Source organism: Acomys minous, assembly GCF_964271855.1.
Source record: "Acomys minous genome assembly, chromosome: 16".
In the NCBI taxonomy this organism is placed as follows: Eukaryota; Metazoa; Chordata; class Mammalia; order Rodentia; family Muridae; genus Acomys; species Acomys minous.
The window spans coordinates 17,143,117-17,168,418 of record NC_140498.1 but is presented as its reverse complement, the minus strand read 5'-3'; the positions used below and the strand labels follow the sequence as shown (position 1 = coordinate 17,168,418).

The following is a 25,302-nucleotide window of genomic DNA, read 5'->3' as shown; positions in this document are numbered from 1 at the left end:
AACAAGGGGATTGCTGCTAATTTGAGGCCTGGCTGGTCTACATTGTGAGTTCTAGGCCAGCCAAGGCTACATAGTAAAACCCAGTTTCAAAATAAATAAAAACACCAAAGAGTATAATAGAACTTGTATTTCTCCATTTTCCTTTTCTTTTTCTTTATTTGCTGGAGATGGATCCCAAGCCCTCATATATGTTAGACAAGTGCTCTACCATGGAGCCACATCCCTAGTCTTGGGTGTTACCTTCTTGTGATGTCTGTATCCTCCCTTGATTTTGAGTTTCTGTAAGGGCATCACCTATAATTGGTTTACTTTTAATTACATCATTGGTGTCCATATCCTCACTTGATTTTGAGTTTCTATAAGGGCATCACCTCTAATTGGTTTACTGTTCTTCTGGTGTCTGACTCAAGAGGATAGTCACTAAATAATGAATGAAAAAAAGTAACTGTTGAAATACATGTATAAACGAAATTCTCAAACTATAAGTAAGTTATTAAGAAATGAAAAATATTTTAAATTATAAAACTGAAAAAGTTCTAATTTAGTTAAAATTATTCTTACTTATTTGCTTGATAATATTTAATAAATAATTTAAGTAAGTTTTTCTTTGGCATTGTTTGCCAGTTTTCATTTTTTTAAAAAGATTTTAAGGATGGCCCCATTTCCCAGAGTAGATTATTATACTTTCTACTGTATCCCTCATGACAATTAGAGTAATCTAATAGTCTATTTTCTGATATCATCCCTGACATTGAGTATTGCTGACTGAATAAAAATGAAATAATGAACTAGTTCTCTCTTTTTGGTAATTTAGAGTTTAAAAACACAGGTTTTGATATGTTTTCTCCCTGTTTGAACATACAAGACCCTTAGGCCTTGTATGATTGTCAAGTGAGCCTCTTGAGGAGCTGGAAGGACACCTCCAGAGAGAGCTCCAGGGACCTGTTTCCTTGTACACACAGTCTAATACAGAGTATCCTTTGACACAGTAGCATTCTATTCCAAGCCATTCCAAATGTGGTTGGCTGTTTCATATGCTTCTCCTACCTCTCTAATTTAGTAGTTGGAGTGACAGGGTTGGAGTCAAAATTTGTAAATGGGATAATGAACTCAGTTTATGCAGTTGATGCTGTATTTGGAGGATGGGACTTTTAAGCTTGTTGGTCTGCTTTTCTCTCTCTTTATAAACTATACTTTATAAAGATTCCATTAATGTAAGGGAAATGTAGCTTGCAAAATTAGTGAGGTGAATCAAATGTAGCCTCTTCACACAGTTTGCAACTTGTTTTTAATTTTACTTTGATGCTTGCTTGGCAGTCTAATAGTTACAGAATTCTAGAGTGAAGGGCTATGGAGATGGTCCTCTCAGTAAAGTGCCTGTCATATAACCATGAGGATCTGAGTTCATGTCCACCCAACACCATTTAAAAAGTTTGGACTCAGTGGCACTTGTTTGTAATCCTATCATTGGGGAGATGGTGACAAGAAGATTCCTGGGTGAAGCAGAACCAGTGAGCTTCAGGTTCAAAGACCTATTGACACCTAGGAAGGAAGACGCCCAGAGCCAACTTCTAGCACACACACACACACACACACACACACACACACACACCACATACCACAACACACAACTTTAAATAGAAATCATTTTAGCTTAGAAATTCAAAGACATTAGTGTCTTACGGCTTCCAATATTGTAGCTGAGAAATCACAAAAGACACAGGATTTTCTTGAAATTTCCTTCTGATAATTCAGAATAATCTGACTTGGGTTTTGTTTGAGGGTTTTTACCAGTTAATTTGCTGATGCCCATCCATTTAGTCTAGAGACATTTAATTCTAGGAAATGTTCTTACATCAGTTTCCCAATTCTGTCACGTTTTTTAGACTTTGTTAGTAAGATTTTAAGGAGATTTTAAGAAATTTTTTTGAGCCTTTGGGGTTCTTGGTTCCTTCCCCTCCCCCAATTAATTTCTTTCCCTCCCTCCCTTCCTCCCTCCCTCTTTCCTTCCTTCCTTCTTTTTAGCTTTAGGCGACAGGGTTTCTCTGTGTAGCCTTGGTTGTCCTGGAACTTGCTCTGTAGATCAGGCTGGTCTTGATCCACCTGCTTCTGCCTCCTGAGTGCTGGGATTAAAGGCCTGTGCCAGTACTGCCTGGCCTTCTTCCCAATTTCTATGAGATCAGCTTTATATCATACTTCTAGAATATTTCATGAATATTATTTTGTAGTGAATTATGCAACTATATTTTAATTTTGAACTATCGTATTTTTAATTTCCAAAGGTCTGCCTTTACAAGCCCCTTTCTTTGAAATCCTTGATGACCTTAAGTGTGATATTTGACATTTTGTAAAGCAGATACATGTCTGTTCTTTGTGAAGGTTGAACCTAAAACAAGATGGAGACGACAAACTTGACAGTAGACACCTAACAGCGATGCATCTTTTTTTTTTTTAATTTAGTTGCTAATGTTGTAGAGTCTTGCACCACTAAACCATGCCTGGAAATCCAAAAAGAGGAGTGGTAATGTGGGTAGATTGAGTCACTCCCTATAGCTTACTTGTTTGTTTACATTTATTTTGCAGTGCTGGGAATTGAACACCTCAATACAGAGTAGGTAGGCACTGTACCTACCACTGAGCTATCAGCCCAGTTTGTGAACATTTTGATAGATTCACAGGTTTTTTAAAGTTATATTGGACATGCTAACACCTATAATAATCTTAGCACGCAGACACCCCTATCTCCAAAGAGTGCAGCAGAGTTATAAGTTAAATCTTCTATGACAGTATACTGTTAGCCATACAGAGTAATATAGGGCACCTACAAACACTTGCAAGATAACAACGTAAGTTCTGGAAGATTAGAAACAAAGAATTAAGAAAAAAAATATCTAAACAACAAAAGGAAAGCTGGTATAGCTTTAGTTGCAGCATATAAAATGGAACTTAAAAAATTACTTATGGTGCCGGGTGTGGTGGCACACACTTTTAATCCCAGCACCGGGGAGGCAGAGGCAGGTGGATCGCTGTGAGTTTGAGGCCAGCCTGGTCTAAAAGTGAATCCAGGACAGCCAAGGCTACACAGAGAAACCCTGTCTCGAAAAACTAAAAAGAAAAAATAATTTAATTATGATAAATGCAGTTTTATTTGCTAGTCAGTTATAACATGTTTTAGAACTATACAAAACAGCCTGGTGTGGTGGCCCATATCTTAAGCCTAGCACTCCCAGTCCTCTGGAGGCAGAGGCAAGATGATCTCTCTGAGTTGCAGAACTGCCAAGGTTACATAGAATTTATCTAAAAACAAAACAAAAGAACCAAAATAAATAAAATAGAAATATATAAAGCAAAAATGCATAAAACAACAAGTCTGTTTCTATGATAGGTAATTTTGACATATTTCTTCTACTTGTTGATGATGACGTAGCAAAAAAATTGGAGACTACAAATTATTTTAGAGCTGGGCATGATGGTGTCCAGTCTGAAAAACCAAAAAGTAACAAAACTCTTAAATAAAAGCCATTTATTAGATATAATGTCTATATATGAATTGAATGATCTACTTAATGTCATTAGAAAAATAAATCCAAAGAAAATAGAATTAGGAAGGCTGTAAGAGTCAAATTAATGGACTAGGGATGATTGCATAGGAGAGAATTAAAAGGAAAACCAAAAGAAACTGAAAGTGATTTATTTGAAATAGATGAGCCTACCCTCCCCCAAAAAGATGAAACTTAGATAAATAATCATTTTAAACGAAATTTTTCTATAGATAAAGCAGTAGAATATTGTTAAAATTCAAAATTTTAAATTATTTTTAATCAAGTATATTAGGAATGGGATATGCACACATGAGTGGAGCTCCAGCCACAGGAAGTTGTTAGCTACTTAATGTGAGTACTGGGAACCAAATTCAGGTCTCCTGGAGAACAGTATATGCTCTGAACTGCTGAACCATCTCTCCAGCCTCTGTTGTCACTATTTGTAATACTCATTTAGTACATATGTGCCAGGCAGAATGTTAAGGACCATAGAGAATTGTACTCATTTACTACTCAAGACAACTAAACAAAGTAATAGCATCATTGAGGGTGCTCACAGAAGCATTCAGAAATTAGATAATTTTCTTAGTCCTAACACAGTAGTTCTCAACTGTCCCAAAGCTGCTACCCTTTAATATAGTACTTCATGTTGTGGTGACTCCCAAGCATAACATTATTTTCATTGCTACTTCATAACCCTACTTTTGCTACTGCTATGAATTTTAATGTAAATATCTGTGTCTTCTGGTGGTCCTAGGCAACCTCTGTGAAAGGGTTATTCTACCCTCCCCCAAAAAAGGGGTCACAACCCAGTGGTTGGGAACTGATGGCCCAACAGGTACCAGGAGAGAGATGGGGGAGGAGGAGAAAGGGACAGGGGGGAAGGGAGGAGATGAGGAAAGAGAAAGCACAAGTGCACACATACCATGGGTGGGACATGGCTTGTCCCTTCTGAAATGCATATTGGAGTTTAATCTCTATTTTGACATATTATAAGAATAGAAATTTAACCTAACTGGTTTTAGAGGTGTGGCCTCAAGGTGATTAGGATGTTAGATAAGACCATCAGACTGGAGGCTACATTATAAGGAGAGAAAGAAAAGATCAAAGAAGACACACACTGTACTCCCTTGTCCCTTGCCCTGCACTGCCTTGGGACTCTGCCCACAAGAACCCTATCATTACATGAACTGTGAACTTAAATAAGTCTTCCTCTTTAGAGTTTACTCAATCAGTGTTACTAACAACAGGAAAAAGAACCAATATAGAAAATTAAAATACAGATCACAAAATCTGATTGATTTTAAGTGCCAGTGTGGGTGTTTGTTGGTTGAACCTATGGCAAGTAATTAATGTCTGTGCCTCTGTTTCTTAGTCTGTTAAGTAAAATAATACTTCATCAATTTGTTACAAGGATTTAATCTGTCCAGCATCCTTTCAGCATATTGAACTATATATTATTGTTATATATTAAAGGAGAAAGACTACATAATTAGTCGATTGGTACAGATTTATCTATTTGATAAAACTCAGCTTTTGTTTGTTGTAAAAAGAAAAAAAAGCTTGTAGCAAATTTAGATGTTTTCTTAACATTGGATACATTAAATGTGTAAGACCAACATTTGGAGTAGTACTGGCTGTTTATAAGAATGTGAAGTGGTAAGATCACTTGAATATCCCTTATGGGAGTATAAATTGGTACAAGCCCTTTGGGAAGTGAGCTGGCTTTGTTTAGTGAAGTAGGAAAAGCTTATATCCTATTGGCCAGATGTTCCAAGACAATTGTTTCTTGCAGGAATTTCATATACATTTCTGTGTTTTCCAACTCTCAGACACTGTCACAGTACCATTGTGGCTGTAAATAGTATTCACTTGTTTTGTGTCTAGACTTAAGATTGGAAGGGTAGTGTGAGTTCTTCATGCCATCACCTGTGGAAACAGTCCAATCCCTAGCATCTTTGTGAAGGAAGTTGCCTTAGAGAGCAGCAGGGCCCACAGTAGACATTAGGTCAGAAGGAAACTTTGTGTGGAGCTCTTGTTTAGTTTCTTTTCTTCCTCATCCCGTTCTCTCTTTCTCCTGTCTTTTGTCCTGTTCTGGCTAGTTTATTCCCATGCACACTCCCCTTTGTGCATTGTAGTAAAGAAGCTTTCATTTTGTGACCAGCAGATGTATGTGAACAATGTTGGCAGGAACACATAACAATGTGATTTCTAGGTTGTAAAGATTTCAGAGAAAAAGGGAGAGTCATTGTCTCTAGAGTCACAGAAGCCAGCGAAATGGCTGTAATGACTTGGGGTATGACTTACTTTCTTCTGTGACAAATTGGCCAGGAGATGCTTTGAATTTATATACTTTTCTATAAGAAATAGAAATTTGGCTTTTCTCTTTCTCTTTTTCTGTGGGGAGAGGGTTAAGACAAGGTTTCTCTGTGTAGCCCTGGCTGTATGGAACTCACTGTGTAAACCAGGCTGGCCTTGAACTCACAGAGATCTACCTGCCTCTGCCTCCCTAGTGCTGGGATTAAAGTTGTGCACCACCACACGCAGCCTTGGCTTCTCATTTTATGACTGCTACCTTATTTTGGTCCCATTTTAATTTTACACTATAGTAGATCTCTGGGAGCCATTATATCTTATCAATATACTGAGGGAGCTGATGGTATGTGTCAGTGGTAAGGCAAATGCCTCACATACCCTGAGTTCAGTCTCCAGCAGTTACCTCAATCAGTTTGATAACGTGTTGTCCAGGGGTCATGGACTAGTCTAACTGCAGTGATAAATAGGAGATATCTCTCTTGGAGCTGTTGATCAAGAAGAGTTTAAGATACTTCCAAAACAACAATAGTCTATTTCCATTGCTCTTGGTTGCCTGCCAGAGCATCAAGGTAAAAACCTGTTGCTGAAGACACTATACACATCGGTTACAGGACTTAGAGAAATCAAGCTGATACTGACCTGGAACTAGCTCTCATAGTGTCAGAAAGTACTATGCAAGATGCCAAGGGAGAAAAGTTGTCAGCAGCCCTATCCCACTGTAAAGCCTCAGAATGATGATCTCCACAATGAAGAGACTGGATCACTAAGAAAACTCCCAATGGTACAGAACTAGTACTTATATCTTATGGGCAACTAGCACATGTCTAATTGGACCTAAAGCCCAACTTAGTTGGAGGTAACTCATGACTGTTAGCATAAACTTAGCCACGAATCTGTAGCTGTAAAGGATACAGGATACTATAGGAGAGCCTACTATTACCTATTACTAAAGTAATGTAGTTTCCAGCTGCCTTCTAAATACTCATTCTTACATCCATAGATAAGTGTAGCAAATGAAGATTAGTGAAGAGATCCACAACTGGTCAAAGTGTAGAGAGAAAGTGACTGTGAGGTGCTGTCTTAGGGTTTCTATTGCTGAGATAAGCCACTATGACCATAACTTAGGGAGGAAAGAGTTTATTTCACATATACCTCCACGGAAGGTCAGGGACTGAAGCAGAAGCCATGAAGAAACACTGCTCACTGCTTCCTCATCCTGCTTTCTTATACCATCCAGAACCACCATCTCAGGGGTGATACCACCTCCAGTAGGCAGGGCCCTTCCATACCAACTTTTAATCAAGAAAGTGTCCCCACAGACTTGCCTACAGGCAATCTGATGGAGACTTTTCTCAGTTGAGGGTCCTCTTTCCAGGTATCTAATGTGTGTCAAGTTAACAAAATACTAGCCAGGATAAGTGCACAGCCCCAAAGAGAACATCTGTAACACACACCCTCACTTATGGTTCAGGGACCATCTCGGAAGAGGAGTTGGAAAGAGAACAGGACAGCTAGTGCACAATAGTTTTTTCTGGACAGGGATGTCGCTTCAATGAACTCAACAATTTGACTGACTCCATAAGACCTACAAAGACCATACATGTGAACATAGTATGTATTTAAAAACTATGTAATGACTGCAGTCATGACAGGATTGATTACCTCCCAAGCCTCCCCTCCATTATTCCTTTGTAGTTAATAATCACTTTTGATTTTCCCCCCAAGAAAATCTCTGTTCTGCTTTCTTAGTTACTGTAGATTAATTTTACCTATTCAAAAATATGATGCAATTAAAATTATGTATTCTTTGTGTATGTTTCTTTTACTTTCCTCTTGATAGTCATGAAAAATACTCTTTTGCATTTCATATATAAAAATTAATTATTCTTGTGCATCCAGCACCATTTTTTGAAAAATATTATCTTTTAATATTTTCTTAGAGTTTGTAAACCTATGTCCCTCTTAAATTGATAAGTTATAGTTTAAGGGAGTTTTCTGAGGGCTTTACAGAGGGAATCATTAATAAAACTGCCAAATTATTCTATACTTGAGGGAAGTATATGATTACACACAACTTTAAAATGGGGAAATTAAGAGATTTTTTTTTCTTACTCTAGAAGTCAAAGCCCAGTGCTCTGTACATAAGATGTTTAGTAAATAAGAATGCTTGTTTTGGAACTAAACCTTAGCTGTAAATAAAACTGAAAACTCTTGAAGTCACCTGGTTCGGAGGGTTCAAAACAAGACCTACAGCCCCAAGGGATCTAGTATCCAATGACTGAGATTTTGTGTATAATTTAAAAGAGTGCATAGTGCTCTTCATCCTGGAGTGAATTACTGTGAACCTCTTCACAAATACTTCAGATTATTCTATCTGAATTCATCTTGGTCTGCTAGGGTAGTCTTTTGGGCATGTGACTGGTTTGGTTTGTAGGTCTCCAAGGTGGTTTTGAGATACCACTTTAGTAACAGTCGTGGATTATATTTGTCTGTTTGCACATTTGACTTCTCGGTGGTTTCTATAAAATAAGTAGTGTTAGGTGAAGAAAACAAAGTTAGGTGCATTTAAGGTCTTTCTTCTACAAGTGATATATACAGGAAAATTCCCAAAATGTTATTTAAATTTTGAAATATGTCCATAAATAATATTTAGTAAATATTGAGCTGTAACTCTGATAGATTAAAAAAAATAGTTGACTCAGGTAAAAGTAAACACAAATTGTGCTTTATATGGTGGTGAGAGAGTAATGGTTTCATTTCTTTTGGAAGCAGAGGCTGTGTGAAATAATCACAGAGACATGCCATGCTGATTATTGGAGCACTGTTTGAAATTGTTTCCAATTTAAATTGTTTTGATGTCAATAATTAGGAGATGGATTAAATAAGTTATATACATAAAAATTTGTAATTAGTGATTAAATAAATATATACATACATTAGAACATTATATGATATGTCTTGGTAGAAATTTCCACATGTACTGTTTTAGAGAAATATCATGAAAGTTTTTAATGTGATCTTGCTTTTATAAATGTCTGTATATTGACTTTATCATTCTTGTCCACCTGTAAGAAAAAGTCTAGAATTAACCACAACAGTTGTATCAGGAAGATGTGGGGCTTTTCATTTCTTATATTTGTTTATTGTTTGTAGTCTCACAGTCGTAAAGTCTCTTGCTTGTATAATTAGAAACAAAATATATAAGTACAGAAAATAAAACTTGATTAATACTAACAAAATTAGCCGTGTGGTGGTGATCCACTCCTGTAATTCCAGCACTTGGGAGAGAGGCAAGCAGATCTCTGAGTTTGAGGACAGCTAGGGTAAAACAAAGAAGCCATTCCTCAAAAAACCAAATCCAAACTCAAACAGACAGACAAAAACCTAACAGAATTAGTAAGTAATAGAGAGACAAATTTGTTAAAGAAATTTTCCACTGTAATATGAAGTTTAGCTGATTTTTGAAGAAAGTATCCAACTAACAAATTTATACTCCTTGCCAAGTAACTATTACTCAGCTCAAGAAATAGAACATTGCCTTCCCTTCTGAAGTCCCTACCATGTCCCCACTGTCCTAACTCAACACCAGGAAGAAGTTTCCCTGACTTTGAAATTCATACAAATGGACTCATATGTATACTTTCTTGTCCCCCCCCCCCCACTCCTCCATATGGTGTTTTGATTTATTTATGTAGGCTGTATAGTCTAGCTCATGTGCTTTAATTGATGTAGGACAGTATTTTTCAAAGTCAGTGCTTTGGGCATTTGGAAACCTAAGGCTCTTTGTTGTAAGGCTCTTTCTGTACACTGAAACCTTATGTAACCTTACTATCATCTCTAATGTCGTAGCCAGTTGTCAGAACTAGAAATGTCTTTCCACAAATGTCTCCTAGGAATATAGTTACCCCTAAACACTACAGTTATGCAGTTTTTTAATGAATATGTCACAATTTGTTTACGTGATTGTTGAAGAATATTTGGATTATTTTCAGTTTAGGGTTATAATTAATAACAGTGCTATGAACATTTTAGTGCAAGTTTTAGGGAGAAGATACATGTACATATTTGTTAAAATACTGAGCTCAGAATGAATTTATAGGTCATAAGTTAGGTGTATATCCAGGACGTTACTAGATTCTGCTACATTGTTGTTACTGTTATTCTTGGTTTTGTTTGAGTCCAGGTCTTGCTGGCCTGAAGTTCAGGCTAGTCCCACACTTCGGCAATTGGTCTGCCTCTGCCTCCTGAGTATGCTGCTATACCTGGCTCTTCTGCCACATTATTTTACTAAGTGGTTATAGTGATTTTCATCCAGCCATTTGTAGAGCTCAGTTTATTCCACATCCTTATGGCTTGAATTTGAATTCTGAGCTTTTAAAATTTGAGGTCTTTACAAGAAGAACATCTTAACGGGTGGATCAGGACCCAGGTGTGTGTGTGGTCTGCTGAAAACTATTACACTAACCAAGGACAATACAAGTAGTAAACATTGACCCCTACTCTGATCTAGCCAATGGAGAGGACAGTCTCCACAGCTATGTGGAGAGCAACCACTAACTCTGAGATGAACTCTGGTGCCCCATATTTGACGACCTCCCGTATATGGGGAGGCCTGGTGGCACTCAAAGGAAGAATAAGCGGGCTACCAAGATGAGACGTGATAGCCTATGACCATATAGTGGGGGAGGAGGTCCCCCTCAGTCTTGGACCTAGGGGAGGGGAATAGGGTGAAAGTGAGAGGGAGGGAGCAACGGGAGGATACAAGGGATGGGATAACAATTGAGATGTAATCTGAATAAATTAATTAAATAAAAATTAAAAAAAATAAAATTTGAGGTCTTCTTTTTAGTTTTACCCATTTGGGTTCCTGTTTATGTGATGAATAGATGATGTCTTTTGCTGGATGAATACAGGCATGGGTGCTGACCTCTGCTTTAATGTCCTGTGATACTGTTATCATATCATTCAGCTCTGGCAGTTACTAACCTTGACCTCTCTTTCCAGTGTTAGGAACAAAGGCTCTGTTCCCACCATGATGTTGGTGAGTTTTCTACATTAGCATAACTGGCAAAGCAAAAAAAAAAAAAAAAAAAAAAAAAAAAAAAAAGAAAGAAAGAAAGAAAGAAAAAAGAAAGAAAGAAAGAAAGAAAGAAAAAAACAGAAAAGGAAACCAGTAACTAAAATTTCAGAGCTTTACTGAAATTCTTTTCAATCTTTGTCACTTGAATAAAACCTGGTAATCATGTGGAATGTTTTAAAATTTTTCATGTTGTGATTTTTACAGAGACATACTTTATAGACATATATTACTTTCACTATTCATTATTATCATGAAGTCTTTATTAATTGGTTACTGATAAGAGATCCACTAATGTATATGTACTTTATATATGTTTATACTTATTGAGGTGAATGAAATTCATGCAACACGAAGTTAACTGCTGTAAAGTAAGCAGTTCAGTGGCATTTGGGACATTCATAGTGTTAGGTAACTGCCCTTTTATCTAGTTACAAAACATTTCTGTTAGTCCAAAGTAAAACTCCTTGTGCGTTCAGTCATTTCTCTTTTTCTTCCCCCCAGAGCATCCTGGCAACTACCAATCTCCATTCTCTCTCTGGATATACTCATTTTGGATATTACATATTCATAGAATCTTGTGACCTTTTATGTCTTGACTTTCCTTTAACTGACTTTGTGTTTAGTGTTCAACTGTGTTGTAACATGCATCTGTATAGCTGGATGTTCTATTATGTCCTGTATAAGTCTGTATATACCCATCACTGGTAAACATTGGGGTCATTTTATACCATCTGCTTTTTGTGACAAGTGCTGCTATGAGCATGTATGTACATGCTTTTATTAGAGTTGTGTGCGTGTTGCACACGGCCAGATGCATGGAGTTACTAATTATCACCAGTGAGCTGAACACTTCAGTGCCGTAAATAAATCCCTGATGCCACCCCTCATCTTTTAAATAGACCCCGTGCCTACTTCTAGCTGTTGTAAGTTACTGGTCTCTTCTCTGGCTTCATAGCAGAACTTGAGTTTTCTTAAGTATTGCAGCAGGTATCTTAGAAGTTACATTTTCGGTTGGCAATAATGTTTTAAAAATCAGACATTTTTATGTTTGAATATTTACTGAATTCAGTTTTCCCACATTAATCTAAAATATATTCAACTAAAACTGCTGGCATAAATAAAAATTTAAACTTAACTAAAAATCAGGAATAATTAGCAACAGTACTATCTTCAGGCAGTTTATAAGTCCAGCATGAAATTATATGACTAATTGGATTGGATTTTTTTTTAAACAAATTGTTTCTTATTTTTACTGTTTTGTTATATGTGTGTGAGATCCTTTGAGAGTTTACACTTTGTTTCTGCTAAAATCTTAAGTTGAATACCTGGTCATGTCTTCACATGTTTATTTAAAATTTCAGGGAAAATATTGTTTAGCTTTCTGAAAATGTATCATGAACAATCAAATAACTGTTGGCAGGAAAACAGCCTCGTTGTCTTCTGGTACCAGCTGGTCTTAGATTGACTTGTCTGCTGTCTCCTATCTTATTTATAGTAGTTTAGAACTATAAACACACTAATGTTTCACCACGGCCTAGCTATGCATTTGAATCTTTTGGATTGTTTTGCTGCTGTTGTTTTTAACTTGGGCATGAGCTTCTGAGAAACTGATAGCTCACATAGGTTGAGTCCGTTGTGGTTCTTTAATACAGAAAGCAGAGCTCCTGTGTGTAATGCCCTTGTCTGTTCTGATAGTGACAGTATACGTGATATTATAAATTACAGCTTAGTTGAAGATAGTCTGTGATCCTCCGAGGTTACTGAGAGAGATCATGGGAAAGTGACTGCTACTAACACATCTTTGGCTTTATACACTTTCCAGACTCCTCCTTCCTTAAGAAAAGTGCTTCCCTCAGGGGAATGTTCAAATTCAATAGTTGCTCCTTAAAGTGTTCCTGATGTATGCTAAATACTCTAGGGCTCCAAGAAATGTGCAAGTGCTGAAAATCATGTTGACAGTTTTAGTCGTGTACCCATTCTTATCTTGTTGTTCAGCAGCTGGTTAACTTTGCGTTCCTCCTTCCGCGTGTGGAACTAGGTGTTGGGGCACTGTGTCTTATACAAGGAGGAAGTGACATGTACTGAGGACTCTGCTGCAGGAACAGAAGCCATGGGAGTTTGTTCTCAAAGCAAGCAAGAAAGAAATTGAATCAAATGAAAAGCTCCAGGATGTATGATTTTCAAATTAGTCTGCTCTTCAAAGACTTGTTTGGTGTAGTTTGCACCAAGGAGACAGACACATCTGGCACATTGTCTTTATGCTGTTAGAAAAATGAAAGACTCTTTAGTTTTTAAGAATGCAAAGGAGTGGTAGACTTATATTGAAAACTGAGGACTAAGAGTTTTGCTTGCTTTGACACTAAAATGATTTTGTTAAGTAGTTTACAGTTTCTATCCAAATATAAAAAGAATTGTAGCATGACTAGGAAAAAAGCATCATCTTCAAACAGTAATTACAACAACTAGGACGAAAACTGTGTTAGGGAAGGAAGGAAAAATGCAATACTCTAAAATGATTTCTTAGAGCAGAATACATTCCATTGTTATACTTTAAGAAATGACTTACAGGCATTACATTTTACAGTTTATTAACATGCATTTGAGGTTGAAGAATTTAATATGAAATAGTGATATAGAGAAGGAAAATGAAAGAATAGAGGGGAAAAAAGTAATCTGGAAGAAAAACAGAAATGGCACACTTGAAAAAGAATACCTTTTTGCTGTTTGTTCAGCAGAATCTTTGTAGCCTTTGTAACCTGAAACTTATAGAAATTATCCTGCCTCTGCCTCCTAGTGCTGGGATTAAAGGCCTGTGCACCACAGCAGCTGATAATGCCTTAAAACAAATTCACATAGCCCCATTGAAAAATCATGTTTGAAAAGCAATCTAAAATCTATTTTAATTACCTGTGAAGACAACAGGAAATCCTTACTTAAAGCAAATTTTCTATTTATTCAGAAGAGTTTTAATGCGGATTTAAATGCCGTGGTATGATCGAGGTAGGGGAGAGAAGTCAGGGATAGGGGCGGATGAGAAAGGAGGAAGGGAAAAGGTGCAGACAGGAAATCTTTTGAAATTACTTTTCTTTTTTACTAGCTCGAGTTTCCAAACTAATATTAAGAATCAGTGTTGGGCCTATGGTATATATGAGTTACGGTAGGGCATTTGCCCATTTGTTAAAGGATCTTTGAGATTAATTCCCAGTACTAGTCAATTAAAAAATTAGGCTTTTTAACGACCATCTCAAATTATTAGTTTTCCTTTACTAGCTCATGTCCCTAGGTTGTCTCTTGGCTAGGCACCATATTTTCTCTGTGGAATCATATCAGAGAATGACATTGTTAATTAGTTTCCCTATAAAATACTTCTTTGGCATCCTGGTAACCTATACTGCTTCTCAGATAAAAACATTAAACTTTTTAAAATTAAAAATATTATTAGTATGATTATTTTGCTTGCACATATGTATGTCTGGGCACCACATGCCTAGTGCCATTGGAGCCCAGAAGAGGGTGTTCAGATCCACTAAGACTAAAGTAACAAGTGGGTGTGAACCACTATGTAGGTGCTAGGATTGAACCCAAGTCTTTTGAAAGAGCAGCCAGTGCTTTTAGCCCTTGACCCATCTCTCCAACCCCTGTTTATAAATTCTTAAAATAGAATACACATAGAATTACGAGGAAAACACGTTGTGTTGAAGATAAATGATACTGAAATGTTATATTTATGATAAATTAGAATTGTTGCATTCTGGTTAAATTAACAGACTTACTGTGGACCTAATGAGTATGGTAACTTTTAATATTAATGAGCATAGATAATTTTTTAGGTAGCTGCATCTAATTCCACAATCAGTATGTGGCAGGGATTTAAACCCAAGAGCCTATTCTTATGTTTCTGCCATGGTAAGTGTGAGTAATCACTTTTAGTTTCAGCATATTGTTTCTTACTTAGTTTGTAGGTAAATAACCTGTTGTATTAGGTATTTGTGTTACTACATTAGTCATGTAAATACATACATACAGAGACACCTTTGGTGTTGTTGAAGAACATGCTGATAAATGTTAAAACATAACCTTACTTAGAAGCCATGTTTGTAAAACAAGGTAAAAATGTTTCTTTTGTGAACAAACTGGGTAATTTAACATGGTGATTGTATTGAAGTTTATAGTTTGAAAGGCTTGTTTGTTCGTTTGTTTGTTTGCTTGTTTCCCTTTCTCCCTCTCATTATACTTCTTTCTGGAAAAGCAGTCAGATTGAGCTAAGGTTTCATAAATTGTAAATAGCTGTCCTGTGAGCCAATATTTTCTGCTAGAGTTGTTGTTTTGGTGCTGTGATCAATAGGGCTTATTTTCCATTTGCTGTTCAGCAGTATAGATAGTTTGTTTATCAGCACATGGAAATTGAAAAGAACCTTTTCCATTTTCTTGTTTACAAAGTAAATGTGACTTTCTTATAGTTGTGGAAGTATTGAAAAGTTGTGCTGTAGCTATGGCTGCCTGAGTCTTGTGCTCAGGGCAGCTCCTACTGAGTGAAAGCATTATCCATAAAGTGACCCCTAGAAAGGCCAGTATTGTGAGGCATGATCCCCACCCAGGCGGAGGCACTGTTTTGGGAGATATTAAAAAGGAGGTGGGATCCAGCTAGAGGATCCAGGCAAGAGGGGCGTGTCTTTGTGGGTGTCTTCTACCTCTTTTTCTCTCACCCTCCCTTTCCTCTTCCTTTTTTTCCTTTCCATCTGCTCCCACTCCTTTTCTTCCTATCTCCTTTACCCTTTTCAACTCTTCTCTCCTTCTTGTTCTTCCCTTTTCCTCTCCCCTTCCCTCTTTCTTCCTCTTTCCCCATCTTCTTCCTCTTCTGTTCTCTCCTTTGTTAGCTTTCGCCTGCTTTTCATTTTTCTGATTTCATGAAGTGAAGAACCACTTCCTCCACTCTTGCACAATAACTAGCAGAAAACACTAAACATCGTATTCTTGGTCTCCACAGCTGCCAGGTGGGGCTGAAGTTACAAAAATGTTTAGATTGATGTTCTTTTTGTCATACACTTTGTAGTAGAAGAGATAAAAGTCCCAAGTTATTTCTGTGAAATCCCACACTTAAGTGAAACAAAAAAGTGATATGTTACTTGCAAAACTGTAGAAATGGATAGATGAAGCCTCTTGCAAAAATAAGTTTTTGTCATCGGCATGAAACTCCTTAAAGACTCGCAAGTGTCCCATGGTTCTGTGGTAGGATTACACCTTGTTGTATTGCAGCATGCAGAAGCTTTTGAGTTAAAGTCATTCTTGTTATGTCACCTGACAGTCTGGTGGCTTTAGATGAGTATGATTCATTGCTATTATTAACGTGGCCGGCAGTTGTAAATAATTGGAGTTTTTAGGGATTTTGCAAAGTAGAACTGCTTAAGAGAAATGGGATGCCAGTAATGTACAGCTTAATTCAAGATGTTATTTTAAAATATGTTAACAAAATTATCACCCCATATCCAGTTTTAAACTTGGCGATACATTTGCTTTAAAATGCATGGAGAATAAAATTTAAATGCTAGGTTATTAGATAATTTGTTTTATAATAAGTTGTGGTAGTGATTTTGATTATTGGAAGAATTTATTTTTTATTTAGTTGAAGATGGTGGGCCTTACTATATAGTCGTGGTGAGTCTGGAACTGACCATGTTTGCTCAAGCTGGCCTCAAATTCTTAATCTTCTTATGTTCAGCAGCACATATACTAAAATTGGAAAGATACAGAGAAAAGATTGGTGTGGCCCCACACAAGGATGACCTGCCAATTTATAAATCATTCTCTCTCTCCCTCTCTCTCTCCCTCTCTCCACACACACAGACACACACACAATTTTTATTGAGACTGGCTACAATTAAGAGTCAAAGTTTTAAAAAAAATGGGATCCTTGTGCTCTTCTGTTGCATTCTGGTAGACAAAAGCTGTTCACGGTGTGGGAAATGGATGGACTAAATGGATTAGAGTCATGCTGTTGATGCTTCTGTTTTACTTACAGTTGGTAACTGGGAGTATTGCTACTCTTTAGTGAGGCAGGCTTAATGGATTAAGCATTTAGGATTTGAAATTCAACTCTACAAGTGCTTCTCTCTCTCCAACTTTGAGGAATTGGCACATGTTTCATTTGATTAGTGAATAATATTTTTATAGTACCTAAGATTAAGATATTTAAAAATTTTGGTGATGATGGAGAATTTTGATAAATCTTGATATTGACCTAACTGAAGTTGGTAAATGTGTTTTTATATAAGCCAAGAATTTTCTAATTCTGGGACACAATGATGAAATGACTATTGACTGAAAATTTCTAATCCCTTAAAAATTATTTTTAAGCTGAGTGTGGTGGTGCACTCCTTTAATCCCAGCACTCAGAAGGCAGAGGCAGGCGGATTACCATGAGTTCGAGGCCAGCCTGGTCTATAAAGGGAGTTGAGGACAGCCAAGACTACACAGAGAAACCCTGTCTCAAAAAAAAAAAAAAAAAAGTCTGTCTATCTATCTATCTATAGGTTTGTAGATGAATTCTGACTCATTTTGGTTAATGTTAACATTGTTAGGTGAAATATGTTACAAAACATATTGGGGCAAGTCATGATGCTTTGTAAATGTATTAACTTTCCATAACAGTTTTTGGTCAGACAGAGCGTTTTTCTTTTTGAAAAATAATGTGTCCAATAGCCCCTTTCTTGTTTTTGAATCTCTAGTATGAATTCAAGGATTAGAAGGATAACCCAATGAGTATGTTCTGTCTGGTAAAATGTTTTTAAAATTGCCAGAAAAAGAATGGCCTCTAGTAATACAGTTTTGGAATTGCCTTACTTTAGTGTTGTGATTTTCACTTACTGCATTCCAAATTTCAGTCAGTATCTTTGTAGGATAAAACATCAGAATGCCACCTGCCCAAGTATGAAAACCTCTTGGTTTTTGGAGGAAACTTATTTTCATTTATCTAGAGATATTTAAAAGTAATTGCTTTCACAAAAAACTTCCATTGCTAAATAATGAGGTGGTATCCTCATGTCATTTATTCAAAGTTGTATGTTTTTCACTTGTTGGTGAAATTGTTTTTTCATTGACAGGATCTCATTGTGTATTGCAGGCTGGCCTAGAACTCGTTATGTAACCCAGGTTGGCCTCAGACTCTAGCCAATCCACTTGTCTCAGTCTCCTAAATGGTGCAGTTATAGGTGTAAGCTACTATACCCTATGTATACCCTACTAAACATTTCTTTGATGTACAGTTCCTGACAATAATGCAAGGTTGGTCTGTAAGAATCAGAAAAGCAGGCAGCTTTTATGTGCTGTGTGGCTGCTACTATTTGAGAAAACTGTAGAATTGATGCACCTTTTTCTCTGTTAATCACTTTTTTCTTTTATTCTTTGTAAGAATAATTTTTTAAAAGCTCCTGGCCAAAAGTAATACTCTGTAGGAATTAGATTTGGCATGTCTGTAGTCTAGTGTTCTCGGGATTGGATTATCATATACTTTATTAGTTCATTCTAGCATAGAGTGAGTGTGGTAAGAGTTTCTAAACTGATAATTGGGCTAAACACTGCTTCTTTACTAAAGAACTTAGGAGATCTGACCATCAGTGGGGCCAAGAATATTTCTCTTTAAAAAGTCATTGTCTTTATGGCTCAGAAATTAGCACCTCCAGAGAAAAATTAAGGACAAATAACATGCCAGGTGGTGGTAGTGCATGCCTTTAGTCCCAGCACTTGGGAAACAGGCAGGCAGATGAATGTGAGTTTGAGTCCAGGACTGCCAAGCCTACACAGAAAAACCCTGTCTTGAAAAACAAAACAAACAAACAAACAAGAAAAGTCCTTGTCAACAGCAAAAAGGAACGGGGCTATGAAAAGACGTCCACCACCACCACCAACCAACAAAACAAGTACACAGTAGAAGAAAAGAATCATTGCTGGGTGTAGTGGCACACACCTGTAATCCCAGCACTCAGGAGGCAGAGGCAGGCAGATCTGTGTGAGTTCGAGGCCAGCCTGGTCTACAAAGCGAGTCCAAGACAGCCAAGGCTACACAGAGAAACCCTGTCTTGATAAAAACCCAATGAATAGATCATTAAGCTACAGTTTCAGAAAAGTATTTGATTTCTGAAACTTATCCTGAGAAATCAAAAAAAAAATATTTTTTTACAAAATTGGCTATCTCAAAAAGGTGCTAGAGAGAGAGAAACAGATATTAGCTGAGTATCCTGATTATTAGCTAGTTGAATCTGTTTTCCCTGAGATTTTCCTGTTCTGACCCTAAATTTCTTATCCTAAGTCATATTATTTCATATTAATGGACTGATCATCTTTGGGGTGTTATTTATTCTAAACTAATGTTCTAGTATGTTTTAAATATAATTAATCAGGCATCTTTTGACATAATTTTTTAGTAAATATTCTGTATCTACAGACTTCAGAATTTACACCAACTTCCGTGATAGTAAGGAGGCTTGGGAGCAGCAATCAGAGGAAACCACTGACATTTGACATCCTTTGCTTCAGTCAGGGTCATCTGGCCTCAGTTCTTCAGATAGAGAAGTCCAGGTGTCTCCTTTTTTTGCTATCATTTTTATTATCATTTAAAAATCAAGTCTCATTCTGTAGCCCAGTCTGTCCTCAAATTTGAGTTCATCTGGGTCTGCAGTCGAATTGTACCCTTACTTTCTTCTTTTGTTTGTTTTTTGTTTTTTGTTTGGCTTTTCAAGACAGGGTTTCTCTGTGTAGCCCTGGCTGTCCTGGACTCGCTCCATAGACCAGGCTGGCCTTGAACTCACAGTGATCCACCTGCCTCTGCCTCCTGAGTGCTGGGAGTAAAGTGTGCGCCACCATGTCAGCTTCGTACCCTTACTTTCTAAGGGCTAGCACTTTCCCCTATTTTGATACTTTTAAAAATTAAACTTTTATATTTTAAGTCTTATACCTTAGTTCAGGCTTCCCACCTCATACATGTTTCTGAAAATGTGTACTTTTCAGATAAAAACAGAAATGATCAAATTTAAATAACTATTGTGTTCCTTCAACCTTTCACATCCATTTGGAGTAATTTTCATTTGTAGGTCATTTTTCCTTGGCCTCATTAAATATGTTCTGCAGTTCATCAGGGACCTTCCTGCTTAGGATGTTCTGTTCTAACTTTTCCAGAACTTTGATTTGCCAGTTTCTCTAGCTACATTTAAGTTCTTTTTCTTTCCCTTAATTAAGAAATATAACCTTTAGTAAGTTTGTTTCCCCTTTATACATTACTGCATAATTCATGTCTGCATACCTTTGTCTTTTAAGAAGAAAGCCTCAATCTTACCTCTCCTGGCTGCCTAGGGTGACCATAGGTCTTAGTTCAAGATAATCCCAGTTTCTTCCACAATATTTAGCTTGCATTTTAATCCAAAGCCAGGCAGTTTAAATGGTCTCTTATATCCCACAGTTCTTATGTCATCTTTTGTCACAGGGACTCTTCTTAGAACCTTACATACTTGTTGCTCTTCTCAGCCCTTTCTGTTCTACTCCCTCTCTCCACTGACAGCTGTTTTAGCAAGAGAACCAAGGCCATCAAATGGGTGAATTGGTCTTTATAACGTTTAGCCTTCCTGCACCATTTAGCTCAGTGCACTGCTGCTTCCTCATCTTCTTTGACTTATACAAGCATTTACGATGAGTTTTTTCTTTTTTTTCCCTTTCTTTAATTATCTAAAATTGTTTATTTTTATTTTTTAAAATATATTTTATTAATTTAATCATATCACATCTAAATTGTTAATCCTATCCCTTCTATCCTCCCATTCCTCCTTCCCTCCCATTTTCCCCTTACTCCCCTCCCCTATGACTGTGACTGAGGGGGACCTCCTCCCCCTCATAGGGTATCAAGTCTCTTCTTGGTAGTCTGCTATCCTTCCTCTGAGTGCCACCAGGCCTCCCCCTCCAGGGGACATGGTCAAAGGATAGCGTTTTCAACAAATGGTGCTGGTCTAACTGGATGTCCACTTGTAAAAAAGAATGCAATTGGACCCATATTTGTCACCATGCACAAAACTCAAGTCCAAGTGGATCAAAGACCTCAACATAAAACCAGAGACACTAAATCAGTTAGAGCTTTTTCTTCTTCTTTAGTGGTCTCTCTGTACTAATCACCCTTCTCACTCTTTTCTTAGCACTTTGACTATTATGCCTTCATCTCTTCTTCTAGCCTCATATTCTCACTATTTTTCTAAATTAGTTTCCAGAATTCATTATTTCAGTTGTATTCTTGCAGTTTTCTGCTCCATCTTCAGGGTCTCCTTTTTCTTTCCTCCCATTTATCTGTCAAGATTCTTTACTTTGTTTCTGCCTGATTCAAATTCAAGCACTCTGAGAGCTTTCTAGAAAGAGAGAAATCACCTGAGCCATTTGTGGCCAATCATATTTTCATGATTGTCAGCTATATGTAGGCTTATAGCATTGCTCAAAAGTCTTACTGTTCCTAGTCAACATAATATCCTCCCAGCAAGTGCCATGCTCCCATTTACTCTCCTCTTTCCAGTCTAATGAAAGAGTTGAGTTACTACTTTTTGTTCTGAACTTGATACTAGGCAAAGGCTGAGAAGCCAGTTCTTGAGCTAATTCTTTAAACAGTATTCACTCCACCACTTCCTCAAAGGCCTGCAATTTCCTCTCCACCTCAAACTGCATCCAAGTGTAAACATGCTCACATATTTCCTTTCTTAGTAACAAAATACCCATCACTCCTAATTTTATTTTCTTTTTTAAAAAGATTTATTTATTTATTTATTTATTTAATATGAGTGTTTTATCTGCAGAAGAGGGCATCAGATCACATTATAGGTGATTGTGAGCCACCATGTGGTTGCTGGGAATTGAACTCAGAACCTCTGGAAGAGCAGGCGGCGCTCTTAACCACTGAGCCATCTCTCCAGCCCCGACTCTTAGTTTTTAACTCCTTCCTTTTCTTGACTGTTGACTTTTTTTCTTTAGTCCTGTGAAATCTGACTTTTGTTCTCTTTACTCCTTAAAAATTTTCCTTGCCATGATCTCCAGTGATGTTCCCAAAGCTGGTGAATGCTTTTTAGCTACTGCCATTATCCTCCTTCATTATACTCCTTCATTAGAACATTTCTGTCAGTTCTGTGAAACCACTTCTTGATTTTCAAGCTATGTTGGTCTGTTCTGTTGTAGTTTTATTAGTACCTTCCTGTGTCATGCAAGTCAGTGTTGTCTTACAGATAGACATTTACCTTAGCTCGATGTGTAGGGTCACACTTTCATCAGTTTCCGACAGAGACATTACTGTTTTAAATTGTGGCACTTAGTGCAGATATAAAGGTTCATAAACCAAATGCAGCAGTTTTTTTCCAAATATGTGTTGTGTGGTGAAAAATGTACTTCAGCACTGTCTTGAGGAGACGGAGTTACTGCCCTAATCCACTTGGTATGTCCTTTCCTGGTATACTTTAATGTTTTCTTTCTCCTTGAGGTAACTACTCTCCTAACTTCAGGGCTGTCCACTTCCCTCCTCTTTCTCTTCCACGTCTCCCTGTCTCCCTCCTTCTTTATTTACTGAGTACACTGAATGAAGGTAGCAGGCTGGGCAGTGACAAGAGTACTCCTGACAGCTTACTTTTCTTTCTTTTTCTATAATTTTAAATATTAGGTATGTAATCTTAGACTGAATTTTGTCAGGTTTAAACTTATTTAAATGAAAATGCGGTAGATTTTTGTGCACCTATTTCACTCACAATATATCTGTTTTGACTTACAGCAAAACTGTTTCTATTTTTATACTTCTGTGTTAAAATATTTTGAAGTATGTTAAAATATGAGTTGACCTTGTGCCATTTCTCCATGAAACCAAAATAAGTTTTATTAGTAATTTGAGCTTTCATATATATATATATATTTTTTTTTTAACACTTTATGTAAATGACTACATCTTATATGTTGATAATAGCCACTTGTTTTTGGGTTTTCTTTTGTTTGGTTGGTTTGGTTTTTCGAGACAGGGCTTCCCTGTGTAGTATTGGCTGTCCTGGACTCCCTTTGCAGAGTAGGCTGGCCTTGAACTCACAGATCCTTCTGGCTCTGCCTCCCGAGTGCTGGGTTTAAAGTTGTGTGCCACTATGCCTGGCTCGCCAATTTTTTTTTTTTTAATTTGTATGGCAGATGATGGTGGTGCACACCTTTAATCTCAGCACTTGGGAGGCAGAAGCAGGTGGATCTCTGAGTTCGAGGCCAGGCTGGTCTACAAAGTGAGTTCCAGGACAGCCAGAGCCATTACACAAAGAAACCCTGCTGCAAAAAAAGAAAAACAAAAATAAAAAAAATGTGTATTTAGCCGGGCGTGGTGGCGCACGCCTTTAATCCCAGCACTCGGGAGGCAGAGGCGGGTGGATCGCTGTGAGTTCAAGGACAGCCTGGTCTACAAAGTGAGTCTAGGACAGCCAAGGCTAACACAGAGAAACCCTGTCTCGAAAAACAAAACAAAACAAAACAAAAATGTGTATTTGTACTTTTAATCTAAAAATTATACGTATGTAACTTTAAAGCCTTGAAATACATAGTGACATTTTACGTAATGATCAGATGTATGTTCCTTTGTAATAATGTAACTTCTCGGTCTGTCAGATAAGATTTTAGCTATAAGAATATATGTGGAGTATTTATTAAAGTAACTAAAATGGATTTTTTTTTTTTAAATCTAAGTTGGCCCTTGCCAGAATTTGATCCAAGCCAGATTCGACTGATCGTTTATCAAGACTGTGAAAGACGAGGGAGAAATGTATTGTTTGACTCCAGTGTTAAAAGAAAAAATGAGGACACATCAGTATCGGTGAGCATCATTGTTCGTTTGAAATTTAATCTTGGGTATTTTAATAATTCAAGAATGAATTAGTATAATTTCAATATGATAACTTTGTTAGTATAAAACATCATTAGCTTGTTTAAAATTCAGTCCTAATTTTCAGATTTTTTCCTTTTATTGAAAATACACTTTTTTCATATATCTTGATTAGTTTCCCCTCTTCTACTCCTCCCAACTCCTCCCCACCTCCCCTCCCATCAAAATCCACCCCTTTCTGTCTCGCACTAGGAAAGAACAAACTACTAAGAGATAATTATAATAGGATAAAACAAAAACTAACATATGGGACTAACACAAAACAAAGAAACAGAAAGAAAAGAGCCAAAGGAAAGAAACAATACATGTATATAGATGCTAGAACCACGTTATATTACACAAAGGAATCCCAAAAAATACTAACCTGGAAGCTGTAATATATACACAAAGGACAGAGCTAGAGAGAGAGAGAGGAGAGAGTGTACACATGTATATGTATATATATATATGTATACAATATATGAATATGTTATATAATAAAAATAAAATTAAAAAAATTTAAAGCCATAACATGGCATTATGAGACAAGGACTCGCCACAGATGCCATTGAGTTCATTTTTCTGTTAGCAGTCTACTGCTGGGCCTGCAGCCTATCCTTAAGATAGACTGTTTGCCCAGTGAGACTCCCTTGGAGAAAACTAAATATTCATTTGCAAGTAGCTATAATTGGAGGTAGCTTCTGGATTAGGGATGGGGGCATGTGTCCACTTCTCCTTTCAGCTTGAGGACCACATCTGTGCAGACCCCTGTAGGCCCAGTGCATGCTGTCTCAGTCTCTCTGAGTTCATATGTGTGTTGATTCTCTTGATTTAGAGTGCTTTGTTTTCTTAGTGTCATTTATCCCTTCTAGCTTTTATACTTTTTCTACCTCCTCTTCTGCAGGGTTCCCTGATCCCTGAGGGGAGGGCTTTAATGGGGCCATCCATTTGTGTGGCGTAGCGTTCCAACGTCTCTCACTCTCTGCATAATATCTGGCTGTGGGTCTCTGTATTTGTTCCCTCCTACTGGAGGAGAAAGGTTCTCTGATGATGGCTGAGCAAGGCACTGATCTATGAGTATAGCAAAATGTCATTTGGAGTCATTTTATTGCTGCATTCTTACAGAATGGTAGTATTTGGTTTTATTCTAGGTCACTAGTCTCAGATTCTTGGTCACCCAAGCAGTTTTGGTCATGGGTAGTAGATAAATCTAATATAGAAGAAGCTTCCTAAAATATGTACATATATAGTGGGGGGAAAGCCCCAATTGGTCACCTCTTGTCACCAATTGAAGCTTCCAGTACTAGGAATGGGTTACATCTCACTGAATTTTTGGCCGAAAGGGTCCGACAGGAACCCAGGCTGTTGTCAGGACTATATATAGGTTGCTCTCCACAGACTGATAGCAAGGCCCCATTGCTGAAAACACCTACATAACTCACTGAACATGGAGAAGTAGAGCTGGTGCC

The 25,302-nt window shown here is 37.2% G+C and overlaps 1 protein-coding gene across 4 annotated transcripts in view; it reads left to right on the top strand.

Annotated features, from left to right (window-relative positions):
- Window positions 1-25,302, top strand: part of FNIP1 (folliculin interacting protein 1) — a 72,428-nt gene that overhangs the window by 5,321 nt on the left and 41,805 nt on the right. For all 4 annotated transcript variants that reach the window (XM_084762400.1, XM_084762397.1, XM_084762399.1 and 1 more), the window contains one exon: window positions 23,659-23,785. In XM_084762400.1, the coding sequence (XP_084618526.1) occupies window positions 23,659-23,785 (127 nt within the window). The remainder of the gene's footprint in view (window positions 1-23,658; window positions 23,786-25,302) is intronic.